Source organism: Penicillium samsonianum (genome assembly GCF_028829775.1).
Source record: "Penicillium samsonianum strain IBT 33392 chromosome Unknown utg000001l_segment0_segment0, whole genome shotgun sequence".
Taxonomy (NCBI): Eukaryota; Fungi; Ascomycota; class Eurotiomycetes; order Eurotiales; family Aspergillaceae; genus Penicillium; species Penicillium samsonianum.
In genome coordinates, this window is record NW_026643259.1 from 2,784,243 (window position 1) to 2,802,437 (window position 18,195).

General features: G+C 49.5%; 7 protein-coding genes across 7 annotated transcripts; 4 read left to right on the forward strand and 3 right to left on the reverse strand.

The window, feature by feature from the left end:
• Window positions 1–49: 49 nt before the first annotated feature.
• Window positions 50–547, forward strand: N7471_001076 (cytochrome b5-like heme/steroid binding domain-containing protein; the record flags this gene model as incomplete). Its single annotated transcript, XM_057273797.1, has 3 exons — window positions 50–131; window positions 182–348; window positions 404–547. The coding sequence occupies 3 exons, from the start codon at window positions 50–52 to the stop codon at window positions 545–547; spliced, it is 393 nt and encodes a 130-aa protein (XP_057141976.1).
• A 400-nt stretch (window positions 548–947) lies between these two features.
• N7471_001077 (uncharacterized protein) lies at window positions 948–2,122 on the forward strand (the record flags this gene model as incomplete). Its single annotated transcript, XM_057273798.1, has 2 exons — window positions 948–1,294; window positions 1,366–2,122. The coding sequence occupies 2 exons, from the start codon at window positions 948–950 to the stop codon at window positions 2,120–2,122; spliced, it is 1,104 nt and encodes a 367-aa protein (XP_057141977.1).
• Window positions 2,123–2,298: 176 nt separating this feature from the next.
• N7471_001078 (uncharacterized protein) lies at window positions 2,299–3,239 on the reverse strand (the record flags this gene model as incomplete). The annotated part of the gene is made up of 2 exons (XM_057273799.1): window positions 2,299–3,041; window positions 3,101–3,239. 2 exons carry the CDS (start codon window positions 3,237–3,239, stop codon window positions 2,299–2,301), a joined length of 882 nt encoding a protein of 293 aa, XP_057141978.1.
• A 589-nt stretch (window positions 3,240–3,828) lies between these two features.
• N7471_001079 (uncharacterized protein) lies at window positions 3,829–11,464 on the forward strand (the record flags this gene model as incomplete). Its single annotated transcript, XM_057273800.1, has 9 exons — window positions 3,829–4,038; window positions 4,108–4,252; window positions 4,323–4,591; window positions 4,642–5,004; window positions 5,065–6,025; window positions 6,078–7,555; window positions 7,612–10,470; window positions 10,539–11,235; window positions 11,304–11,464. The coding sequence occupies 9 exons, from the start codon at window positions 3,829–3,831 to the stop codon at window positions 11,462–11,464; spliced, it is 7,143 nt and encodes a 2,380-aa protein (XP_057141979.1).
• Window positions 11,465–11,768: 304 nt separating this feature from the next.
• Window positions 11,769–12,645, reverse strand: N7471_001080 (uncharacterized protein; the record flags this gene model as incomplete). The annotated part of the gene is made up of 4 exons (XM_057273801.1): window positions 11,769–11,907; window positions 11,960–12,037; window positions 12,091–12,245; window positions 12,271–12,645. 4 exons carry the CDS (start codon window positions 12,643–12,645, stop codon window positions 11,769–11,771), a joined length of 747 nt encoding a protein of 248 aa, XP_057141980.1.
• Window positions 12,646–13,114: 469 nt separating this feature from the next.
• N7471_001081 (Endonuclease/exonuclease/phosphatase) lies at window positions 13,115–14,605 on the reverse strand (the record flags this gene model as incomplete). Its single annotated transcript, XM_057273802.1, has 1 exon — window positions 13,115–14,605. One exon carries the CDS (start codon window positions 14,603–14,605, stop codon window positions 13,115–13,117), a length of 1,491 nt encoding a protein of 496 aa, XP_057141981.1.
• A 1,086-nt stretch (window positions 14,606–15,691) lies between these two features.
• On the forward strand, window positions 15,692–18,038 carry N7471_001082 (Zn(II)2Cys6 transcription factor; the record flags this gene model as incomplete). Its single annotated transcript, XM_057273803.1, has 6 exons — window positions 15,692–15,996; window positions 16,132–16,590; window positions 16,687–16,931; window positions 16,984–17,118; window positions 17,169–17,268; window positions 17,327–18,038. The coding sequence occupies 6 exons, from the start codon at window positions 15,692–15,694 to the stop codon at window positions 18,036–18,038; spliced, it is 1,956 nt and encodes a 651-aa protein (XP_057141982.1).
• Between the last annotated feature and the right edge of the window lie 157 nt (window positions 18,039–18,195).

Here is an 18,195-nt window from a genome sequence, read left to right on the forward strand (position 1 = left end):
ACTTCTCTAGCCATCATTCTATGACAAAGCCCTAGCTTTGGAAAGCAGAATGACAGTGAATAACTTTAGCCTGGAGCAGATAGCCCAGCACAATACCCTAGAGGATGCGTGGGTCATCATCCACGGGAAGGGTCAGTCCATCATTCACTATTAGTTGTATGAGAGCTAACCGACTTACAAGTCTACGATGTCACGACCTATCTTGATGACCATCCTGGGGGTCGGAATGTTCTGACTGAGGTCGCTGGGACAGATGCAACGGATGACTTTGATTACGTGGATCATTCGGATGACGCCCTACGGAAAATGGAAACCTTTCAAGTCGGAATCCTCTCAGGCTGGACGAAGGTGAGCTTTTCTATTTTTTTTTTCAAGATTGGTACCTTTGAATTTCATGCTGAAGGTCTCGGCGGTAGACACCGAAACCCACCTTTGCCGAATCGCTGCCGGTCAGCGCGAAACCAACAGCGTCGAAGCCAACACGACGCGGTCCCATATTCACCTGGGCACTGGTATCCGTGTGTGGCTTGATACTACTAGGATATGAATGGCAATCTACTGCAGCGGGAATTTTGAATAACAACTATGGGTTTTGGTCCGGTGTTGCCGTGGCGTTGGTAGCCACGATGACCATTGGGGGAGCTGTGGTCCTTTCAGCAACAAAAAGGTTTTTTGACCATGGAAAAGGGGTATTTCAGTATAAACCGTACTATGACCAACCTTCTCTGCCATAGATATAATGCATATAACAAATGTTGATGACAATGTATCCAAAATTTAATCTGATTAATGAAATCATGTAATAAAATACGGACAGGGATTACATACATACATACACCTTGCCAAAAATAGTCACCTCCGACACATCGAAATGTTCCTGAGAAGTACATAAGACCCAGATTCCCGTTACTTCGACTGGAGGCCTTTTACCAAAGGGAAAAATCACTATGGCAAGCACCGGTTCTCATACATACTTCCTCGGCCTCGCCGCATATGGCTTCGATGCCTTGTGGGGCTCCATGATGCGCAATGGCGCCGTGCAAGCTATTGGAGCCATCAAATCAACGGGAATTCTTCCCAGCGGCGACAGTCTGGTTACCAATATGACGGGAGTTCCGTCGTTGGATGGGTTTCTTTTGTCTCCGGTAATCTTCTACGATACCCTGATGTATGAGAGGCATCCAGTGCATCGATCCCTACTGGTTTCTCTGTTCACCAGCATGCAAGCGACTGCCATAGGGATGTTGATTAATGGAATCAACATCGATAAAAATGTAAATATTTGGTCTTTGGTGTACGTATAGCTCAACTTGAAGCTCGGATTACCATTTCATTAAGTAATAGAACTAACTATACGGACTTTAGAGAGCACACAGCCTGGGGAATCTTCAATCAAGCCTATGGCGCTGCATTTGTTTACCCCTTGTATTGCCTTGCCACCGTTTACAAAGCCGTCCAGTCACCAACTGAAGGGGTAAACGAGAAGAAAGAGTCTGGAGAAAAACATTTGCCAGATATCGCCGACCGCGAAGCAATAGTATACACCAGCATTGCCATCGCCGCCGCACCCCTATGGCTTCTTTATCCAGCGTTTTTTCAGTGCAGTAGCATAACTCGCCAGCTCTTGATAGCCAGTTACCGTGTCTCTCCCGCTTTACTGGCTTCGCTACATCCTATTTTGGCCTTCATCCTACGTCGGCTATGGCCTGAGAAAACAGTTACAGCGGATAAGGCTCATTCTCAAAAATTGGTACAAGCTTCATTGCTAGTCGGGGCTACTACAGCGGCTCTGGGCCATCTATATGCTATACTGACAGGAATACTGTCCCATCGCGCATCCTTCGCTCAGGTATTCTTCCCGTGGGCAGCTGGGACTGGGCTAAAATGGAGCGCCCAGCAATTCCTACAAAAGGATATCTTTGTCATAATTGCCACTCTGGCCCCTTATTCAGCTCTCCTGCTACGTCCTAATAGTGGGAATGTTCCCACGGAGAAAGAATCGGCCCGCAAGAGGTGGACGGAGCGGATCTCCAACATGAACTTCATGCCGCGAGTGGTGGTTTTGACTGGGCTTGCATTCATTTTTTCTCCTGGGTTTGTATATAATTTGTCGATGGCGTAGTAGCAGAGTCTGTGAAATATCCTGAGCCTCCAAATAAATAGTTGTTGTGATATATATAGTCAACGGATGGGACTGAGAGGATCTAAATGCACGGAAATATTTGATGGAAATTTTCATTCCATAGACGTAAAGGCGAATTTAAATATATAATCGAAAGCAAAGATCGTTCAACTCATCTAAATCTTAAATCCAGCCCGATGCAGCGCCGTCCGATCCCTTCCTCGCTCGGCAGCCCACTCGATTGACACCGCTAGATCTTTTATCTCATTCACCTTCAAAGGCAGACTATGTCCACCCTGATGGCGGTGGGCGCGTAGCATTGACTCATCGCATAGTCCCTGAACGATTCGAGATTGATGCACCATCGATGTGTTATCTTTCCTTCCCGTCACATGTACTGTGGGAATGCTAATGCGGTCTTTAACCAGCATGGGATGAAAAAGCCGCGGGACAGAATCTACGTCGAGAGTCTTGAAAAAGTCCAACTCAATGGTCGGCTTTTTGATCCCGATCGCCTTGATCGCCAGATGAACGAGGGCGAGGTACTCGGCGAAGACGCGTTCGGTTGGTCCAACCAACTCGAAGTCGCATCGCGGAAAATCGGTTCTGAATGCGAACGGCGAGTGTTCCACCAGATTCCGAATCAAGCTCTCGAGGCAGCTAGGGTCGGCGGCGCATGCTCCCACAGAGGAAATTAGGACTGCGAAGCTAAACGCCGCGGGAAGATTGGGCTCTCGCGTCTGGCGGTCGATGATATACGCAGCGGCGATCGATGCCCCTTGACTAAAACCTAGAACTCCATCAAAGGGTCCATTTTCCTCGATAAAGTCATCTAAGTCCTCGAGGGCTTCTTGCATCTCGGCGGGTGAATAACCCGTCACATATGAGTAAAATGGACCAGAGAACCATTCGGGCATGCCTTGATTTACGTTAGCTTGTTGTTGAGGGGTATGAAACTGGAGCCTCAATAGTACATACCCGGTCCACGATTGCAGGATACTGCACCGTCGAAGAATGTGAATTGGTAGGTTTGTCCCAGTTGGCCGGCCAGCGGACTCAACTGTTCCTTGAGCATAGCTCCCGAAGAGCCCACCCCGTGTAGTGCAAGAATTCTCATTGGGAACGATTGTATACAGGCTAGTATGGGGAAGAGACTATCAAAAGCATAGAGTGTTATAATAACAGTGTGGGAAGGGAAGTGTGGGAAAACCTCAACCACAAAAGCGTATAATCAACCAGCACAGCCCCAACTGGTACCTAACATTGCCAGCGATAAGCGGAACATCAACTGGCTTATGCCGAAAATGGCGATATCTGTTACTTTCCAGAGCTAAATCTAGATAGTATGAGATTACCAGCACCAATCGGAACGTGCTGCAGGGGTATTGCTCAAACCTGGCCGATCGGATATTTCTAAATTGGGTAGCATCCGAACTAGCCCTAAGTCAGCCATCTACCTCGGTATAGGCTTATGTCGGTACAGTCATGATGGCTACATGCTAGCCAGTTATGAGGGTTACAAGAGCTCCGTATGACAGTCCAATATAGATTCCTGGTTAAGTAAAGTTATTCAGGAGTACCATTTCTTTTGCCGGGCAGCAATACTAAAGCATACATTTACCACGTGGAGCCTCACAACAGCCCCCCTGTCGCCAATAGAGCTTACATAACGACAAGTTGCATGCAAAGAATAGACATTCAGAATCATGATCTTGACGCCTATCTCATCGGAGAATGGCGGAGGTGATGATCCCATTGTCGTGGTGGGTACGGCGTGTCGTCTCCCTGGGGAGGCGACCTCCCTCCAAGCATTATGGGATATGATGAGCAATGAACGAACGGGTCATGTACCTGTTCCAGCTGAGCGATGGGATGCAGATGCCTGGTACCATCCAGATCCAGATCGAAAGGGCGCGGTATGTCTGCTACTAGCGTTTTTATACCACAATTTCATTGCGCACAAACTTATTGAGCTACCCGCATAGATCACATCAAAAGCCGGATTCTTTCTAAAAGAGGATATTGCAGCATTTGATGCACCATTCTTTTCTGTCACATCTAAAGAGGCAGAGGGAATGGACCCGGCTAAGCGACTTCTTTTAGAGGTATCATATGAGGCTTTAGAAAACGGTACGTGGATTTTATGAGAAGTATACCAAGACTTAAACTCGATTCCCTTCATACTAACTACCTACCATAGCTGGGATGCCGATGGAGAGGGTGGCTGGTTCGAGAACTGGCGTCTATGTTGGATGTATGACGAGTGACTACGAAGATATGTCCACTCATGACATTTATGACCTGGCACATAATGCCGCAGCTGGTGTTAGTGAGGCCATGACTGCCAACCGCGTCTCGTGGTTCTTCGACTTCCGCGGGCCTAGTCTTACTGTTGATACGGCATGTTCATCGAGTCTGTACGCACTGCACCTAGCGTGCCAGTCGTTGCAACTCGGTGAAACAGATATGGTATGCCGTCATCCCCAGAAACCTTCGTTTTGATCTAATTGGTTTTACAGAATCTGGTCGCAGGCGTAAACGTCATTTTATACCCCAATGCGATGAGCCAGCTAACGGCTATGCACATGCTTAGCCCCGAAGGACTCTCTCATTCATTTGACCACCGAGCTAATGGGTATGGTCGCGGCGAGGGAACAGGAGTCATAGTTCTCAAACGTCTTTCTGATGCGCTTCGAGATGGGGATGTAATTCGTGCCGTTATCCGGGCCTCGGCTACCAACGTTGACGGGCGAACACCGAGTGTCACGATGCCTAGCTCAGAAGCCCAAGAAGATTTGATTCGCACGACTTATAAGCGAGCCGGGCTTCCGATCAGCGAGACATCCTATGTTGAGCTTCATGGTACCGGTACGCCGGTAGGAGTATGTATCTCAGCCCAATCCGAAGGAACTAATTCCAATATGAAATGCTAATGTATGCAGGACCCCATCGAACTGTCTGCCATTGCAGCGACATTCGGCGCTTCTCGGAGTCAGCCCGTCTATGTGGGAAGTATCAAGCCAAATGTCGGCCACACTGAAGGCTGTGCAGGCATTGCTGGTGTGCTGCGTGCCATCGCCTCCTTGGAAAAGGGGGAAATCCTCCCCACCGCTGAGATTGAAAAAGTCAATCCACGGCTTACATTTGATGACTGGAATTTGGCCTTGCCCTCAAAAGTTTTGCCATGGCCTGCGGTAGGAACTCGTCGCGTTAGTGTCAATAGCTTTGGCTTCGGAGGAGCCAATGCACATGTTATCATGGACGATGCATACCATTACTTGAAAGAACACGACCTCACCGGATTTCATTCGACTACACTTCCAAAAACAGATGAACTGGAAGAGGCAAATGGCCAAGCTAGTGAAACAGCGGCCAAGAAGCTCCTGGTCGTCAGCTCTCGAGACCAACAGGGACTGCAGCGAATCGCAAAACAGTATGGAAGCCTGAATAAATATCAGCCATCTGTCGCAATTTCTGACCTAGCTCATACCTTCTCTAATAAACGCTCGTTCTTCGATTACCGATCTTTTGTCGCTGCGGACACATTACAAGAACTTTCTCTGCGACTGGAGCGGCCACTGCCGATATTTCGGCGCCCTACCAAGTTAAATGGTATTGTGTTTGTCTTCACGGGTCAGGGTGCCCAGTGGGCTGGCATGGGTAAAGAACTCATTGACTTCCCTGTCTTCGCCGAAAGTATTACCAAGAGCGGAGCTTATTTGACCTCCCTGGGCTGTTTATTTGATCTGCGGCAGGAACTACAAAACACATATGATAGCAAGATCGATTCTCCGGAATACAGCCAGCCTATTTGTTCAGCTGTTCAAATTGCCTTGGTAGACCTACTGCGAGACTGGTCTATTACACCTCGCGCGGTGATCGGGCATTCTAGTGGAGAGATTGGTAAGTCCGGACTTGCTCTTCTCGTCGACAATCTGCTAACAGAGACCTGCAGCGGCTTCATATGCGGCTGGAATCACTACTCACGAAGATGCAATTAAGGTCGCATATTTCCGTGGGATTTACTCCCTTCGCGTTGCAGAGAGCTCCCGACGAGGTGGCATGCTGGCTGCAGGAATCTCCGCCGAAGAGGCCCAAGAGTACCTGAAGGCAGTGCCAAAGGGAAGCGTGGTGACAGCATGTGTTAACAGTCCAAACAGTGTTACCCTCTCAGGGGACGTCGACCGAGTCACTGATCTGGAGAAGCTCATCTCCAATGAAGGGAAATTCGCCCGCAAGCTTCGCGTATCGACTGCCTACCACTCGCCCCATATGCAGAGTGTTGCGAGCGAATGTTTGGCTGCCATGGATAGATCAGGCTTTTCCAAGCCCCAGAAGTCTTCTGTATTGATGTTCTCATCGGTGACGGGAGCCCTCGTGGACCCTCAAACAGTGGATACCTCTTACTGGATTCGCAACATGTGCCAATCGGTCCTGTTCTCCCCGGCTCTAGATGCACTTCTCACATACTCGCCCAATCGACGAAGCACTCGTCGCTTGCCGTACAAGTGGAATTCTGTCCTGGAGATCGGCCCACATTCTGCGCTCAAAGCGCCCATCGTTCAGACCATGGAAGGAGTCGAGAAGAACCTTCCTGCAGATCTTCCCTATATTTCCATGCTCACACGAAAGGAGCATGCAATTGACACTGCACTCAAGGCCGCTGGAGGACTGTGGGCACTTGGAAATCCCATCTTGCTAAACCGAGTAAACCGGGAGGAGGGCGATGCCAACACTCAGACCTTAGTAAATCTTCCTCCATACCCCTGGAATCATGAGAACCGTTATTGGCATGAAGCGAGCAACACACGATCCGAACGACTCAAGAAACAACCTCGGTCGGACCTTCTCGGCGTCCCTGTCCCTAATCAGAACCCCTTTGAGCCGCAATGGAAAAATTATCTGCGTCTGCGGGAGAATCCTTGGATTTCTGACCACGCCATCACCGGAACAACATTGTATCCCGGGGCTGGAATGTTGATTATGGTCCTGGAAGCGGCTCAGCAGATCGTATCTAAGGGAACAAAAATTGAAGGAATTGAATTTATCGACGTTCATTTTGAGCGTGGGCTAGTCGTCCCAAGCGAGGGCGCTGTGGAGACACGCCTCAGCATCAATCTGTCCGAGGGTAACGATGAGAGCCACGGCTTTGCCATCTTCTCGGTCACGGGAAATTCTAGCTGGACCAAGCATTGCTATGGCTACTTCAGTATCCAGAAGAGCAGTGATGGCGTTCAAAGCGAATCAGCTACGCTAGACTGGGAGCGACGGCTCGGTCAGCTTCATGCCGTCAAGAAGGACGCATCGCAGACGGTCAACATCGATAAACTCTATCAAGATCTCCACAAAGTGGGTATGGAATACGGTGATACCTTCCGCAACCTGACCTCTTTGGCGGCCACTCCAGATGCGAGCCAATGCTACGGGACTGTGGTATGTCTTCATTTCTGTCAATCTGATACAGAGCAATTATCTGACTGGCCTGATAGAAAATCCCCGATACCAAGTCTGTAATGCCATTTGAATTCGAGTACCCTCATATCATCCACCCCGCTACATTGGACGCGATCTTCCATTTGATGGTCCATGTTGTGTCAGATGGAGGAACGTGGACGGATGCAGCCGTACCCTATAGACTGCAAAGGTTGTTCATTGCGACTGATCAGCCCCAAAATGCTGGCACTCTATTCTCGGGATACGCCGGTCGTCATAACAAGACTGACAACGGCCTCCTGGGTGCAGATCTAGTTGTGTCAGATGAATCTTGGCAGACACCCAAGATCATCGTGGATGGATTATTGATGAAGAAGGTCACTGCTTCTGGGCCAAGCTCTAGTGAAGCTAGAGAAAACGAAATTGCTAAGAGATGCACTGTTTTGACGTGGGAGCTGGACCCCACTAGTTTCGTTCACTCTCCTGACTCCTCTTCTCTCTCCATTGAGAACATCAACACATTGCAGGACTGGCTACAGATTGAATGCCACAAAACACCGGGACTGACAGTATTGATTGATGGCAACGCGCTGGGGCCAATACTGACGGATGAGCTGCTTCCTTTCATCTCCGGGGCCTCCCAATACCGCACTATATCACAGCTCACCATCACAGGATCGAACGAAGAGACCTTGGATCCCTGGCGCAAGGCCATTGCAGATGTTGAGGCTGATTCCCAAGTCACATTCCACGTTAGTGGGAAAGAATCTGGCTATTCTCTCGATGATGCCAAATTCCATTTGATCATCACCGCGTCAAGTGGACACTCGGCGGAGTCATCCGCTGCACCTTGGGTCCCTGCTCTCCAGCAAGAAGGTCGTTTGCTTATATTGTCTCAAGGGAAGCCTGATTTGGGTGCAGAGAAACCTGTGACCAACGGCTTCTCGTATCCAAAGGTCCAGGCTCGAAGCATATCATTGAAGGCAGGAACCATAGACATCATCGCCGTGCCGCGAGAACCCTGTCTTAACCGGGGAGGAGTCTGCCTACTTCTTCCGAGAACGTACATCGATTCCCAGGCTGCTTCTCTGGAAATAGAGCTGGAAAGAAGTCTTCTTAATCGCGGGATCTCTGTCCGAAAGGCGTTCGCAGACATGGCCGACGATCTCACTGATCAGCATATCATTTCCCTTCTAGACCTCGGTCAGCCTGCTGGGTTTTTGTCTCACTGGACAAAGGACGAATTTGAATCTTTCAAGACTCTGTTGAACACTGTCAAACATTTATGTTGGCTTTCCCGTGCGGGGCAGATGCTGTCGCCCGGTGAGGCTGGGCTTGGCAGTGCTCCCACGACTGGGTTCCTTCGCGTCCTGCGAAATGAACTGCCACAGGTCACCATCACACATGTGGATCTGACAACGAGTTTTAACTCATCCAAGGCTGAGGCAATCCTGAACCTCTGGATTCCTCTTTCGCTAGATGAAGCCGACTCCGCTGATCTGGAGTATGCTGAGTGCAAAGGAGAATTCTATATTCCCCGTACGGTACCTGCGCCATCGTTCGATTCGGAGATTGCCTTAGCGACAGGAGCTGCCCCTGCCGAACCCACATTACTTGGGAGCGCAGGCCATCTCCAGCTGGTAAATGAGGAGGGTGCTGCTCTTGTATGGAAGCTTTTGCCCGGGTCAGAGACCAAAATCTCAGCAGAAGAGGTGGACATTAAGGTGACCAATGTTTCCACCACCGTCGGTCGTTCTTTCACTATCTCCTCGCCGCAGGCGCTCTGGACTCAGACGACTGGCATTGTTTCTGCGTGCGGCTCGAGTGTTTCCGAGTTATCCCCGGGTGATCATGTCGTTGTCCTGGGACCATCAAACTGCCAGAATAAGCTGCGGGTGCATTGGTCCAAGGCCCACAAAGTGCCCGTGGGAGTCGCCCTTGATGCGGCGGCAACGACCATTTGGCTCTATGCGCTAGCTCTATACATTCTCGAGCATGTCGTCCGTCTTCAGGTCGGTGAGAACATCCTCGTTTGCGATGGCTTGACCCCCCTCACTCAAGCCTTGCTCTCACTATCCAGCACAACCGGCGCAAATATCTTCACTACGGTGTCGAGCCAAGCTGACAAGAAGATCATTGAAAGCCTGGGTATTCCTGTCAATGTTATCGTGGATTTCAATTCAACTGGAGTATCATCTTACCTCCTCCATGAAACCGGCGGTCGAGGAATCGATGCACTCATTGCTCCGGCACACATTGTCACCAAGGACCCATCAGCCTTTATGGCAGACTTCGGGCGAATTGCGACGATTATCGGAACAGGAGATGATCATGGCCTGCCGCGCAGTCTGGGAAGAAGGAACCTGACCTACTCGTTGGTGCAGCCAGCGCAGATCCTGGAAGAGCACCCGGAAACCGTTACGCGATTGTTGAGAAAACGCGCCAGTCTGTTGAATGCTGTTTTACCCGCCTCCAAGTTCACACCTGCCCTACAGGTATTCTCTGTATCTCAGCTCCCTGAAGCAGCAGAGCGATGTGGCAGCTCAAAGGAGGATGGTATCGTGTCTGTTGCGTTTGCTGATGATGCGTTGGTTCCCGTATTACCCCCTAAGCCACAGACACTAGAGCTCCCTGCAGATGGCACATATGTTCTAGCGGGAGGGTTAGGCTCGCTGGGCCTTCGAATCGCCAAGTTGATGGCCCAGCATGGAGCTCGCCATATCGTTCTTCTATCTCGCTCTGGAAAAAATCCCAAGTGGGATGGGGAGATTGCGGTTGTGGAATCGATTGGAGCGTCGGTGGAGGTGCTCAAGTGTGACGTTACCAAGGCGGATGAGGTAGAAGACGCAATGAACTCGTTATACCTGGTCGGCAGAAGGATCCGTGGCGTTGTGCAGTGTGCCATGGTCTTGCAGGTAAGTACTTCGATTTTTCCCGAGCCCGAAGAATAGGGACTTTCAACTTACCGTGGTCCAAAATTCAGGACAGTATATTCAGCACAATGACCCACGACCAGTGGCAGAAGGCATTCACCCCAAAGGTAGCAGGGACATGGCATCTTCACAATTCACTCACCACCACGATTGACTTCTTCATTCTCCTCTCATCGGTCGTATCGGTCATTGGCAACGTCTCACAAGCCAACTATGCTGCCGGAAACGCCTGGATGGACGCATTTGCCCACTACCGTCGCAGTCTAGGCAAAGCCGCCGTATCTTTGAACGTAGGTTTAGTGCGGGACTCGGACCACACGATTGACGGAACAAACATGGACTCGTACCTCGATCGCTTTGGTCACATGGCCAGTGTCAGCACGACACTGGATGAGCTAGATATTGGACTCTTGGCCTGTATGCGCGGTCATACGGCGGATGGTTCCCCCATCCCGCCTCAGGTGGTGTACGGCATGACAGATGTGCTGCGTCGCGAGGGACCGGTCGTGGACCAGTGGACTCGCGACCGTAAATTCGATCATCGCGTTTCCAGGCTCAATAGTTCCGCAGGGGCAGCCACGGGCGATGGCGCGTCCGGGGCTGAGGTGAAGGCAGCCCTGGGCAATGCAAAATCCGGACCAGAGGCAGGGCAAGTGGTGATAGATGCATTCAAGAGGCTCCTGGCTCCTGGGTTGGGAGTCCAGCCGGCTGCTATTGGTGATGATCAACCGATGTTTGAGCTAGGAGGTGAGTTCCATCCCAGCGTATGATCGATCCACTAGCGACGAGAAACCTAACCCATTTCGCACCCTTAGTTGATTCGTTTAAAGCGGTGGAAATCCGCAATCACGTCTTCCGGGAATTGAAGAGCGAGATATCGGTCTTTGAGATTCTCAGCTCCAAACCGTTGGAGGAGTTGTCCATCCTCATCGCCATGAGGAGTCAGCTGGTGACGGCCGAGGCAAAAGCAGCATAGGCCTTTTTAGTTGCCTGTTTTGCAGCCAATTTCAGGTCCAATAACAAAGTAAATTGTGTCAAAGAAGCCGTTTATGGCCAATCATTGATTGGGTGTTCATTTGTCTGGTTCGTAGAGTGGGTCTTGGGGACTTGTAGTCGCAATGTCATTTAATTGGCACAACCCCATTCTGACTTTGGTGTTGTATTGTTGACAGGCCCCTGCGCCTGTGCTAGAGCCGCAACAGCAAGGAAACATTGCCTCAATGGCACACCTGGTGTAGCCAGGAGATCGCCCAGGTCCGTCTTGAATTTCACTTCGCTGTTCACCAAGTCCACCCTGTGGGATCCTTGACCCAGTCCGTCTTCGGAGATGGCTTGGCCAAATGAAACAGAACGTAGGACTTGTCATGCCACTCTTCGTTTGTATCAGTACGGCCCGCGCCTCTAAAACCTGAGAAATGCCTAATTGTTGTCAGCTTATAGTGCTCGCTACTCAACAACGGATAGAGCGTACATATCCCCGGTGGCCTTGTCATAGATGATCTTCGACATGGTTGACATAAGCGGTAGGTAACCATACTTCTTCAGCGTTCTGGTTTTCATATCAATTAAGAGCACGCTAGGTGGAGAGTTCTGTAAACTTACGGGAAGGCTTCACGAAATTTAATGCGGATCGCTTGGCGTGACTCAAGATCTAGCTCCCAGAATTCCTCTGCGTTTAGAGGCTCCCCAGGGACTTTGTCCCAGACCACATAAGTGATATAACCTCCCGGAACGATACTGTCTTCGCCTTGCTCTCCCTCTTGGTAAGCAAGAAGGAGGCACAACGTCGCATCCCAATTTCTTGAGCTCTTTCAAGGCCGTCAACTCAACGTGTGACTGTGGCTTAGCAGCCTGCTTTCGTCGAATCTGAAGGGTTTGATATTGAGTTCCAACGACAGGAATTTGAAGATAAATCCGCATAAAAGCCTTCTTGCTAGGGTCTTCCTTGCGATGGCATAAAAACTTAGCGGCCGCGAACGGATGTCCAAGGCCATCAGTAACGTCCTCCTGCGTCATCCACTGAGGTCGTTCAGAGAGCTTCTTGTCGATCACCCAGGTTTGGCGGGGCAGGTGGAAAGGCGGCTCGGACGGTGGATCGAGAGTGACGTCCGTGCCTTCGAGGCCGCACAAGAACTCTGCAGTTTCGGGATTGTCCATGCTGGCTTGATGAGTTTTGAGTTTTGCGATGGATGAATACGTATTATTGGCGAATAAATGCCTAGTAAAGCTGTCGTTTGGATGGGAGTGAAGATGGTGAGAGTTGTTGATGGGAAAAGTGATTGCAAAACAGAAATGCAAAGCTTATTCGTCTTCCCGCCCTAGCCCCAACCTTGGAAAGGTGCGCTAATTATATAATAGCCTGTAGAGTATGACAATAGTATGACAGTACTATTGGATCTTTCTATTATATGAATATACGAATTGGTTGAAGATGACTATGATAATTATTATTTCTATATTTCCATTCTTTTGATTTCTCGATCTCAATATACATACAGCTCTCCATGCCGAGTGAAGCTGCGCCTTTGATTCATTGCAAGATAGCTCTCCCTGTGCGCAAGGAGAGCAAAAACACCACCTCAAAAAGCGGAAGGTCTGGGACGACTTCAAAAAAAACCATTGAATGTTAAGTTGAAATCTTAAACGTGACAAGGACGCCCTTGTGATCGGTGGGCCACTCGTTATCGAAGTGGTCCGGCTCGGGCTTAGGGTCGCCAACCATGTAAGTCTCAGACTTCTCGGGAGTCAGGTTTCCCTTATAGTAGACAAAGTCGAGGCGGTCCATAGGCTCCTTACGGCCATTGTAATCATCGTTGTTAAGATAGATGGGAGACCAAGTGTTGGCGGGGTCAGCGGCAGGATCTGGATGGAGCTCGCGGTAGGCGTCGGTCAAGCCGGCGTCAATAGGCACCTTGGAGGTGGGCCAGTCAAACTGCCCAATGCCGCAGTGAGAGGAATTTGTCGCATCGGTCCAGTCGAGGTGAGAGGGCGCATTGAAGTCGCCGGTAAGAAGCACGGGGACTTTGTCAGCGTTGTCGAGGGCGTCCGCCATAGCGCCGATAATGGCTTCAATCTGACGGATGCGGCTGGCCCTCTTCTCAGTGTCCATTATGGCGTCGGCGTCTTTTCCGTCGAAACAAGGATCATAAGGCCCATAGGGGTAGGCGTAAGGGTGGCAGTTGTGGATGATGACCTGATTATTGTCACCGTCGAGAGCAACTCGCACAGCAACACTGGTTTCGGTGACTGCGCCGTACTTTTCAGATATGGGATACCGGCTGATGATGCTGGAATCCCCGCCCTGCCACGATTGCCAACCAAGCGCGTCTGCAATCTGAGTTGCGTGGCCATGGGTGCTTTCTTGGAGACCGACGATGTCAGCACCAGAGTTGGCAATGGCTGAAATTTGCTTGCGGTTGTAGTCGTCGACCTTAGTGCCTCCGTACCAAAGATTCAGGGACAGAACTTTAAGCTCAGTGACAAGGGGTTTGCCAGAGGCAACTACTGGAACAGTGACGTCGACTGTGGCAGTAGATCCGTCAGAAGTAGCAGCCCTAATGGTGATCTTGAAGCTACCACTGCCGCTAGGGGTTCCGGAGATGATACCATTCTCGGATACACTGGCCCAGTCGGCGTCAGAGCTTTCCTTGCTGTACTTGGTGTTGGGGTTCGGGGCGTGGTGTAAAAGGCCGCTCACACGAGCTTCAAACTTCTCTCCCTCACGGGCATTCTGAGTCGTGAATTCTCCAACATTAAACGAGATAGGTCCGTCACCGGAAATAAAAACGTCAATGGGACCAGCAAGCACCGTGTACCCACTATCAACCAGGAAGTAGGCTTTATAGGCGCCCCAGTTGAGGTGGGCGTCATCAACTCGTTTGGTTTCTTCCGACTCCCGCATCCAGTCCCAATATATGGGGTCCTCTTTGCCAGGACCCTCGCCATAAATACTGTAAATACCGATCCAGTTATTCTCCGAGGGTCGATCGGTTTTATAGTGAAAGGTGAAGAAGGGACCATCGACAAGTTCGAAGGAGCTGCCGCGCCTTGAGAGGGCAGCTGAGGCAACGAGGGAAACCCCGGATAGAGCTGTGAAGAGGATAGATTGAAAAAGCATGGTCTTTCGTTTTCTGTGCGTGATAGAGGGACAACGATGGTAAAACAGGTTGTCTAGAAAGATGGGGTCTCACCCCTCTTAAGCAAAACAAGTAAATCGCTCGATGTACCCTGCCTCTCAGCGTCTAGATTTATGACGATGCGCTCAATCTTGTTCGCTTGTACAGCGAAGATGGCCAGGTTGGTGGCGAAAGGATCAGCGCCTGGTGCAGCCTTGAAGGAATCAGGAACAATGCAGCAGTCTGATGTTGTAGTACAACGTATGGATAAGGCAGAATTGTAAATACGTGACTTCCAGCGAAAATTGAGTAAGATGAAGCAGTCAGAGATATTGGGATCCGCAAAGACCCCAAAATATTACTTGTACATATGCAGCTGATGTGGGATTTTCACCTGTCTCTACAAAGTACTTAGCCCGAGTAGCTGTGGAGCCCAATGCCCGGTCTGTGGACAACTAAGATTGTTTAAAGATGGCTCGAAATATTATATATCTAGTACTTTGGGGCCAAAACCATCGAATATAAATCACAGATATACCGGTCTATTGAAGAGAAACCCTTTCACTCATTGCCCTCCATTCGTCAAAGGCCTTCTAGATACAATCATCATTCCAGGCAGTTGTTAACTTACTGGGATTTCTTTATTTACATATACATCATCGACGCGATCGCCCGGGCAACGGGAAGTGATTATGCGCTAAGGTGGCCCTAGGACCCAGTACTTGGCATTTATTGGGCGCCACAACTATTAAATAATCCACCTACATATCCATGGATGTACAAAAGTACTTTCTCCAAATAAAACACTGTGTCAAGGTCACATTATACTCTAAATAAAGCAAAAATAAGGTAAAGTATAGTAAAATACCACAAAACTATATAAAATTCCCAATTTGTAGGTAAAAGTGGGGCAACCAGATGGCGGTCAGATCTTTCAACAAATCAGAACAGAGTAAATGTCATAAATGTCACTCTCCCTGATTACCGAGTTCACGAAGTCTGCAACGAATTTGTATATGAAAGGAATATACACAAGTTCATTTTGAATTATTGCCCGTCTTTGACATATCCTGCAAAGATCTCTCCATATGGACCCATCCAATTCCCAGGGCTCAAATCAAACCCCATATCCATACGACACAAACCACATCAGTGAACTGCTTAAGCGCAAGCGCCGCACCCGCGGCATCAAGTCATGTTTCCCTTGTCGTCATAGGAAAGTCCGCTGTGATGGTAATATGCCATGCTCTAGTTGTGTGCAGCGTCATCACCCAGAGCTATGCTGTTTGCCTCCTAGCTCAGGGCATCAGCCGCCTGCTTCCGATGGGAGGGCTAGCCCTTTATATATGAATAGGGATGGGGATGAAGAAATGCAAGGAACTAGCACTAACAGGTATGATTCAACACTTTTTACCCTACAATTTCCGGGCTCTTGTATTGCTTTGCGGTGTCTTCGGACGCCATGGAGATACGATAATATCTGATACCTTCAAGGGCTTAGAACAATCACTGACAACGGAACCAACAGTATTTCCGGCGAAGGTCAATCAGTATATTTAAATGAAAATAACAATCATGCCCCGGGCATTGATCTTATTCTCAACCGACTTGAGAAGATGGATAAGCAGATCTCTTCCCTCAAGGAAGAGCTTCGACAGACCCGCTCAAGTGCTGGGTCAGGCACAATTTCCCAAGCCAACTCAGCATATGCTGCATCACCATTTATGGGGAAAGGCTCTACACTTGCTAAATATCCCGGAAAGCACTTTGTCGAAGACGCCACCGGCGCTACCATCTTCCTGGGCAGCCATTCGGATCCACCAGTCGCTCTGGGATGCCGACAAGCTGGGAGTGACCCAATGCTTAACGATGCAATGCTCTTGGACCAACTTGTTCCGCGGACATATCCGTTTACGAACCTGTGGAAGCAAGAGCCTGGGGCTGGTGAGATCTGTGAGACTTTGCCTGACGAGTCGGATATTATCCGGTATGTATTACGGCTGACGAATGAACGGTTATCATTGGCTGCTCACATAATACTGGAATAATTGCTTGGATATTTGTACTGATTGAATGGTCTCAGATATTGGCAAGTCTATCAAACCAACGTACACCCCTTTTACCCAGCGCTGGTGACCTACGAGCAATTCAATACCTCGCTATTTGCGTTCCTAAACAGGCGCACAGTGATATTGCTGGAAAATGAGACCTCAAGATTAGATGACGTGGATTCCTCATGGCTTGCACTACTTTTTGCTGTGCTTGCCTGTGGAGTGCAGTTCTCGAATGATCCCATCAAGGAACGGGATCTACGCTGCAAAGTGTTCAGTAAGTCCAACGCGAACCCTCTTTCTTCCACATATGCATCTAATTGTTTCAGTCTGCTCATCTTTCCAATGCCTCCGGGCCTCAAATTTCTTCAACAACACGAACATGAACCAGATCCAGGCCAAGGCGTTGATCGGAAATTGCCTGCGCAACAATCTCGATACAAACAGTGCCTGGATTTTGATGGGTATGTGTCTCATCCAGTCAGAACCAGATGACAGGACTAACTAGTTACAGGATCAACGATACGTCTTGCGCAGAGTATCGGACTACACGAAGAAACAGCTTCAGACACGCAAAGTTCCACCGTGGAACAATTCCAGCGACAACGCCTATGGTACGTGCTCAACATTTACCAAACTCGACACAATAACTCCCATTAACTCAAACTCCAGGTGGATGCTGTTATGGCAAGATACTTTCCTCTCATTCACCTACGATCGCCCACCAAACATAAACAAGCTAAGCAGCAGCATCCCCCATGACCCAGACGCAGGCCCGGGACGGTCCTTCGCAGAATGCGTCTGCGCCATATGCCAAGTCCTCCTTGAACGCGCACGACAAGACAACACCGAAACTCCCGCCAAAACTATATCCTTCAAAAGCCGAATGGCAGCTATATTCGAGGATGCCGCCCCATTCCTTCGCGACAAAGTCCACTGTCGCAGCCTGCAAGATCACCTCGAGCGTCTAGCCCTGAATATCCACATCTGCTACACAATCTGTCGTCTCTGCCGGCTGATTCTAGACACTAAATCCGATGAGGCTTATAGTCCGGCTGTGGATGTCGATTCTATCAAGGTGGAATGTATTGACTGTGCTTCTCAGGCTGTTGGGGGTTTCTTGGATATGCACCGTCTTGCGGCGACGGTGTGTCGCTCATGGGCGTTTGTTCATAATGCTGTTAGTTGTGCGCTCACGCTTCAGAGCTTGGTAGATTCTGGTCCGCAGCGCTCGCGTGCTGATGTGCTGGTTAACCGGTTGATTGACGTTTTAGAGCGCGAGGAACAGCAGTCTGTGTGGGAGGATACGGATACTAATGTAAGATACTTTGGTCCGTATTCTCGAGCTTTGAAGGCCTTGCGGGAGACTAGTGATGGCCAGTGAACATATGGGATATCATATACGAGGTAGCATGAGCGGGGGCTTGATCCAAGACGGAAGAATGTGACGAATACGAGAGGAAATACGAGAAAGATTTCTAATTTCTCTTATAATAAAGGAGTCTCATCAGCTGCATTAAATAGGCTACATTTTGTTTATT